The sequence below is a fragment of the Mytilus trossulus genome, chromosome 4 (assembly GCF_036588685.1).
Source record: "Mytilus trossulus isolate FHL-02 chromosome 4, PNRI_Mtr1.1.1.hap1, whole genome shotgun sequence".
Taxonomy (NCBI): domain Eukaryota; kingdom Metazoa; phylum Mollusca; class Bivalvia; order Mytilida; family Mytilidae; genus Mytilus; species Mytilus trossulus.
In genome coordinates this window covers 2,599,205-2,607,406 of record NC_086376.1, presented here as the reverse complement: position 1 = coordinate 2,607,406, position 8,202 = coordinate 2,599,205, and the positions used below count along the sequence as shown (strand labels likewise).

At 31.6% G+C, this 8,202-nt stretch overlaps 1 protein-coding gene across 1 annotated transcript; it reads right to left on the bottom strand.

The window, feature by feature from the left end:
• Positions 1–1,649: 1,649 nt before the first annotated feature.
• LOC134713680 (ceroid-lipofuscinosis neuronal protein 6 homolog) lies at positions 1,650–7,247 on the bottom strand. The gene is made up of 7 exons (XM_063574968.1): positions 7,006–7,247; positions 6,131–6,233; positions 5,375–5,473; positions 4,647–4,835; positions 3,170–3,225; positions 2,453–2,575; positions 1,650–1,975 (listed from the first exon to the last, which is right to left on the bottom strand). The coding sequence occupies exons 1-7, from the start codon at positions 7,074–7,076 to the stop codon at positions 1,708–1,710; spliced, it is 909 nt and encodes a 302-aa protein (XP_063431038.1). The 5' UTR covers positions 7,077–7,247; the 3' UTR covers positions 1,650–1,707.
• Positions 7,248–8,202: the final 955 nt, after the last annotated feature.

The window sequence follows — 8,202 nt, the reverse complement described above, 5'->3', positions numbered from 1 at the left end:
ATATCGGGAAATAGTAAAATTATATATGAAGGCTTTAAATATTATGTCGCATCCATGTATGAATGCATGTTACCGAGCAACAAATGGGGACAGTATTTCGTAGTGCCAATGATGGCAAAAGTGACAAACGTTATCCTGCATATAACTACAAGATATTTTAATACAACTGTAAATATTACCGATAATGTACGTTTTTCTTCAAAAACAATAGTTATTCAATCTGGAAATTCATTATCAATACAGCTATCGCCCTATGTACATACTGTAATTTCTTCGCAACCAGTGCTAGTTACAATTGTCTGTCGGAATAAAAACGGAGTTTTCATGACATCTTTGTCAGCAACCACCCATTTTTCCCACAATTATGTAGTTGCACCACCACTTCTTCTTTATACGAATCTCGAACATTACATTTCGATTATTATACAATCTTCGCAGGCTGCAGGGCTTCGATGTGTTGGTAATTTACTGTCAATGGGTAAATCTGAAATCGCTTTAAGCAATGAAACGTATTCTTCAATTGTCATGAGCATGCGTGCCAATACAGTGATTAAAGTGAACCATATCACAGATAATGTTATGTTTGGAGTTACTGTTTATGGTTTTGGACCTTATGAGGCTTATGGATTTTCGGTGGGTTTACTAATTTAGTTCGAGAATACATCGCAAAATATGATACCCGTATCATGCCAACAACTAGGGTAAGAACAAACGTGTTTATCTTCGATGTAAATACCCTATGAGTGAGTCAAATTGGATATTAGTACAAAAATATGCCTTCTTTAATGACATATTATCAGTACTGTAACTATATTCCACCTGAATAAGTTTGTTTAAAAGTATGGTTATATTTTGGAGTAAATACGACGCTTTTGTGATTTGTATAGAATATTACAGTTAAATAACGGATGTGAAATACCTGACCGAATAAGATGTCTACATGTTAATTTATATTTACAAATGATGAATTTTAGCAAATGTTTCAGCAACACAATTCAAACATCTTGAATTTTATTGATTACAAAATAACATAACAGTATTCGAGCACTGGTAAAGATTCATACATTTCCGAGTATGTATAAACTTAAGTATAAACAGAAACATTAAATATCACTTATGATAAATGCCATACAATCTGTGTCCTCTCATGGTGTTTTTCGTAAATTGTATCCAAAGTATAACACATGTTAAAGAATACATTTGTGGAAATCCAGAAGTAATTATGAAGGACGCTAAACTTTAATACGGCATTACATATCCTTATTATTATTAGGGGTTTGCTTAATGCTACATGTAACGAGTGCATCTTGTTCCAAATCCGTACTTTGGGTTTTAGGGCCTAAACCAGACCAGACACAAACAGCGAATTATCGCACAATTTATATAGCTAAATGGGTGCTTGTTCCGACAAAATTATGCGCCAGAACAGAAGATGTTCAGTAATGTTTGTGTTGTTAGGGTGCGGCATCATTGATGATTATTTAATGTGTCCATTTATTTACTAACAACACAGAAATAATGTATCTCATATTTTCTTGATAATGTGCTAGATGATAATAATTGATAAGTTAAAAAAGAAAATGGCGTTTGCGTTTGCAACGTAAAAAGCGAATAGTTTTGCCACATACATATTTTATTAATGACATAAGATAAAAATAAATGTGATGTAAAAATCTCAATTAAATAAAAATTTTATAATGAGTGAATTTAATGTGGCTTCAAATACAGAGTATAATATGACCAGGGTTCCGGAATGTACAATAAACCTGGATACTTATGTCTTAGAATAGGATCATTCCACAACCAAAGCACCCACACCCCTACCAATACAAAGGTGGTTGTAAATGAATAGAATAGAAATCTGCCATTGACATCCATTTTCTGTCCTTTGCTCTTTTTAATTATTACCATAGCTAACATACATATAAAGGTTATAATGTATACGGAGAATATTTGTCCCTCGGTCACCAAATACCTGTAAAAGATCAAAAGTACTGGTCAATTATTGTACTGGTCAATTATTGTAGTCTATTGACCAAATAAGTGATTATTGTGTTGGATTTAAAGTTTCCATCCGCTTATTACCGTTTATATTACTTAGTTCAAGCTCGTGACCGATTACTCTGAAAGCAAAATGCATACTTAATATTGTGAATATGATACAAAAAAGGGACATAAAACAGACCAGCGAGATCTGATTGAGAAGTTTAATATTATCTTTAAAAGAAATCAGCTTTATATAAAATTCCGAAATTTGTTACTTAACGCTGATGACATATTGCTTGTTTGATTGTCGATTTTTACATCTTTTATTATTACCAATTGTTTCTAGAATATGGCGATTTTGAACTATGATCTTCTCTATTGTTGAAGTCCAAAAGAGCACTTTCACTTAGTTAGTCTGTATTGTATGAATACTGTCATTGACTTCTGTTGTTAATTACGTACTTACCAGTAATATAATCCACTGACTAACATCAGCAGCCACCAGGATACTGTTGAAGATGGAGTTGTGACTTTGGAAGTAAAACAACCAACAAAGTATAAGAAGAAACTGATGAAGAATGGAATATACCTGCAAGAAAAAGAATTATTTGTTTTAAATTTCATCTATTTAAAGTATAGTGATAATTCATTACGTACTTTGACAAAAATTTGTTGTTTTATAAAAAAAGAAGATGTGGTATGATTGCCAATGAGACAACTATCCACAAAAGACCACATTCACACAGACATTAACAACTATAGGTCACTGTACGGCCTTCAACAATGAGCAAAGCCCATACTTTTTCGTATTTTGAACAAGAACCTATGAAAAAAACAGAAGAAAAAAACGGTTTATAATCAATTATATATTTGGCATTAGAAAACATTTATTTCATTTAATAATTATTTAAATCATAAATGTGTTGGCTTTCGTGTGTGCTCTTTCATTTGCCATCTATTGTAGAATTGTTGAAGGGTTAGGTTAAGATTTTTTGTATATGTAAAAGTAAGTATACATCCAATGCAAGTAAAACTATTATCAGTTTAGAAATAAACGTTTAACAGCCTAACGGATGCCTTCAATCACTTGCAATAGATCAATCCTCAAAATCACCATCGGCCTTATAACTTCTGCCAAATCAGTAGTAAAATGTCCTTTGAAGATCCAAAACTAAGCACTCACCACATTAAATGACCTATAACTTCATCGTATAGGTATAAAAGTTCAAAAGAATCCACCTGTAATAAACAGAAATATTAAGTTGATTGATATAATGAACCAACGATTTGAGGGTGTCCCATTCGTAACGAATCTGATGTTCAGTATTTGTCGTTTGTTGATGTGGTTCTTAAATATTTATCGTTTCTCGTTTTCATATTATAGATTATACCGTTGTTTTTCATTTTTGAATGGGTTTACACTAGTCATTGTTGGGGCTCTGTATAGCTTGCTATTTGGTGTGAGTCAAGGCTCCGTGTTGAAGACCGTACTTTGATTTATAATGGTTTACTTTTACAAATTCTGTCTCGGATGGAGAGTTATCTCATTGGCATTCATAACACACCTTCTCATCTCTAAGACAATGAAATCGATTTACTAATGCTCAAATCTTTGTATTTCCGCAATCTTGTTCACTACCCAGAATGTTTATTTCAGCAGTTCGATACATGCATAAAATCTAAATTTAACGTGTTATTGTTTTATATTATTTACCAAATTATCATTTTTGTTTGTTCTGTTAAAGTTTGGACAATCTCGTACTATATGTAACAACATTCTATATAAATACATATCGGATTAAACAGGATGGTACCGTTACTTTTGAATTATTAGTCATTATATTACTATTATGAACGAGTTGCAACAACACTGGAATACGTTAATTGTGGGTCCTAAAACTCTTTAATTTGCAAAAATGCCTGTCTCCAACGCCTCCAACGTTCGTGTTGATGTATTTTTTTTAAACACGTGCTATATGCGTAAAAGTATTTCTTATAAGTTTTTGTTCTTGAGTGAAACACGATCCCTTCAGACGGTCATATACAATAAGTTAAGATCTATTTGGAATGTTGTACTCTTGAATATGGCAACAGATAAAACTAAACATTCTATGTTAAATGCTTCGTCTTATCAGAATTTCTAAATGCATTGAGCCAAAAATAATCTGACTAGACAGTGGGTGTCAGTTTCAAGACACTTATATACTTTAATAATGATAGTTGTTGTTAATGTTGACTTGTGGTTGCTGTTGGTGGTAGTGGATATACGACGGGAAGGTAGTAGACCATAAACGAAATAACAATAATTCGAATTTTCAGAAGATACAATCAAATCAATGCCAAAAGGAACAGCATTTAAAATGCTAGTAAATAGTTATCAAAGGTACCAGGATTAAAATTTAGTACGCCAGACGCGCGTTTCGTCTACACCAGACTCATCAGTGACGCTCATATTAAAATATTTATAAAGCCAAACAAGTACGTTGACTTGAGGATCATTTCCTTGGTAAACGAAATTGTCAATTTGAATAAATACAGTTTATAAATTTGATTTCAAATTTGTTATGCAAGTATTTAAAAGAAGCGAAAATGACATTCGTTGAATTTAGCTAACGACAAAATATTACTCTAAACAACATACAAAAAATAACGTTACTTACCAGTCCTGGTGGTTGCATCTGTTGCATCATGGGATTTTCCCGGACTGACAGATGAAGCTCGTATCCTAGCAACACCAATCTGTGGTTAATAGAGTCTCCTACCAGATGAATGCTGGCACCCATAACAAATGTGATGATACATAACATATTGAATGTTGTTGAGGATTTGTTTGGGCTTCTTTCAAAAAGCTGTAAATATATACATATATTATCTTATAAAAAACAATTACCACCACCCAAAATGACGCAGATGTTTGCAGTTATATGTTACCGTAATAAGTCTTTGAATTATCCTCGTATAGTACTCTCGATTTTGGCGGAAGTTCGTTTTGCTCAAATTTTAATTCAGTCAAACAATCGGTAACAGTTGTGTTTCTTTCAATAGTTATTTTACTTGTACAAAGCAAAATACAAACTATATATTGAAAATAAAGGTAAGGAGAAAATCGGTTAATGTTATGCCTATGCTATATATGCATTAGTGTCAAGTCTAGTATGTATTCTTAAGTTCATTTACATGTATGTACGATCATGTACAAGTTTGACGAAGCTTGCAATGTTGCTCAATACGTTTGATAAATTTTATCCGCTATTGTTTGTGTTATCTTAATACGTTTGATTAATTTTAATCGCTGTTTTTGGTGTGATCTCAAAACTTCTTTTCTGGTTTATCAATCATATCATCTTTAGCAGTCTGAACTGTACGAAATCTGTATAGGATATAATACCTTGAGTAGACAAAATGGTGTAATAACATTGTAAGCCATATGACAATAGTCCCCAACACTAGGGTAGTTCATTGGAAACCATTTCTGGGGCACAAATAACTGGAAAGAAAATGTGTTTTTTAAACAGTTAAAAAGCTTATCAAATAAAGAATAAAAACGTGTCACATGTCTTTGCGTCATTTCAAACAGAACGTTCAGTATTCTTTGATTCGAAAAATGAAATGGTTTCAGGTCCAAATCTTTTATAAGCGTCATTTTTAAATTTGTTTCTATGCTAACTTGGAAAATACTTTTATGATGTATATATAAATATCTTCATTACTGCAATTGACAACATTATTTAAATTGTAAAAAATAATATACCCAAATTTTCAAGATATTCCAAGTAAAATGGTCCTAGGACTTTATCTTGATATTGACGCTATTTTAAAAGACAACTCAAAACTTTTAAGTCTATATCAATCGCTTTGATCTTTGTATTCTACATCGTTGGATTCTCATTTTGGAATAATAACAAGTTTGTCTACATGCATATGTATTTGTTTTTACCATTGTTATTGGTATTGTATATGATTGATTATATATATTTTTAGAATTTGTAAGAATCCCATTCCTTCTTTACATCGTTATTATAAAATAAAATACAAAATATCTAAAAGAGTCATTATATTTGACACTTGAAAATGTTTGTTATTTTCTTATAAGAGTTTGTTTATGTGAGTATATTACTAGGTATATAATAATGTTTGTTCTTACTGCAAATATAGGTCGGCCAAAGTCAAACAGCCAATTCTCTACCGCCAACAACAACCACAAATCCCAGTGGAACTTGTCATGAGACAATGGTTTCTTCTCTTTTCTACAAAACAGTCGTAGTTGAAATGTCTCTTGTTTTTTTATATGCAAACAATTTAATCATGCAATGTATTTCATATGACATGAGATTGATCTTTTATCGAACCATCGTGTTAACTAACTAAGATTATAATCGCTGTTGTGTTCAGGATGTTTCCCTATCCTTTCTTTATAACTTGTATTCCTTTCTTGCTTTTTCCTAGGCTAAAAACGTATTAATTTCTAAATGCCTGTATCTAAAAAAAAATTTATAAAAAACAAACGGACGGACGGACCTATTTCATTTTTTCCACAGTTGTATCATTTATTATACATTTTCATTATTCATGAGCGTTTTTCAATTTGTTATTCTGAATTTCAATACAACTTTAGATGAATAACCCTTTCCGAATCTTAACAAATGCATTAAATAATGTGCATAAAAATACCGGCTAACGAAAATATGCATACATAGAAAATAAAAATAATAGTCGATTCTATGCAAACAGTGTCCTTTTCCTATCAGTTTACTATGTCATTCTCAAAGTTTGTACTTGACCTTTTAATATAAACCATATGTACACGACGAGAAAGACTTATTTATGATCTAACGTTCCTGTTTATATTACCGTATGTACCATTAATCTATTCATTTATTTTTACAGTAGATGTTTCTCTTTTATCGGCTAGTGTTTCAACGTTGATATAGGTATGATTTCTCCAGCACTTACATCCGACTTGTTGAGATAGATAAATTGAGAGACTAAACAAATTGAAAGCGCATTTATCTGACTCACCTGAAATTAGTGTCTTGGTCCTCAACGTCATACGGTAGATTTTGTCCTCTCTTCCGTACTTTCGACGCCATTATTAAAGTATTAAGTTTAGATAAGTTGCAAATGTTTGTTTATCTCATAATTTTGTCAAGTGTATGATTACATGTACATTGTAAATGTGTAGATGTGGGTATGGGATACAAAGATAATAGTACAGGTATAAAAACTTAAAAATATACCAGGATTAACTTATGAAGTGTATTTGTAAGATGAAAAGGCATGGCCATATTTTGATAAGTGTGAATCTCAGGTCATATTTTGAAAAGCTTATCAAATCGGTTTAAAGTCAATTACTGTCCATTTATTATTTTCATTGTAAGCGGCTTATCAATACCGACGAACAAGTTTAAGAACACAACACTATATTTTTGTTTACAATTTTCATTTTTAAAGATGCAATACTTGTAACGTATGTTTCATTTAATACCTGTAACGTCTAAATAAAGTTGGCAATTTTAAAGTTGGAACGATAACATCTCGCCGTTACAGCTAATTTCCTAATGCTTGTAAAGTAAAACTTTAGTTGGCTTGCCGCTTGCTTTGTTTGTATTAAGGTTTGCTCCAATAACTTTATACATACTGAATCCCTGTCTATCTATTGATTGCATATGGCAATTGTAATTATAAAGCTTGAGCAAACATTTAGACAAGCAAAGCAAGCAAGTCAGCCAAAATTTTAAAATACATGCATTAGGAAATAGCTCTAAATGGCCAAACACTGAAACCATAGCTGGTGCTTCTCTTATCAATTAAAACGACTGCTTGTAACCAAAACATAAATGATTGACAGACTGCCGATGGATATATAAACGATACAATCAATATAGATATAAATAGATAGCGAACTCATGCAATCAGATTTTTCTAGGTCTGTTTAAAATCATATTCTAGGTAAAATATATATGAAAATCATCGCTTTACCTGTATAAGAACGAGTTTTATGGATTACTAGTAAATCGTTCAATCAAATGATTTACGATTGTTTACCTTTATGTCATTATCAATGTAGACACTACATAGATCTACATATGATTATTATTTTCTTTTGATAACTGAACCGATGCATACTTAATTCATGCGCAATCCATCTCTAGCTAAGGGGTTGAATTGAAGGTCACATGAGTGCGGATTTAATGAGGTTGAATTATTCACTTGCAA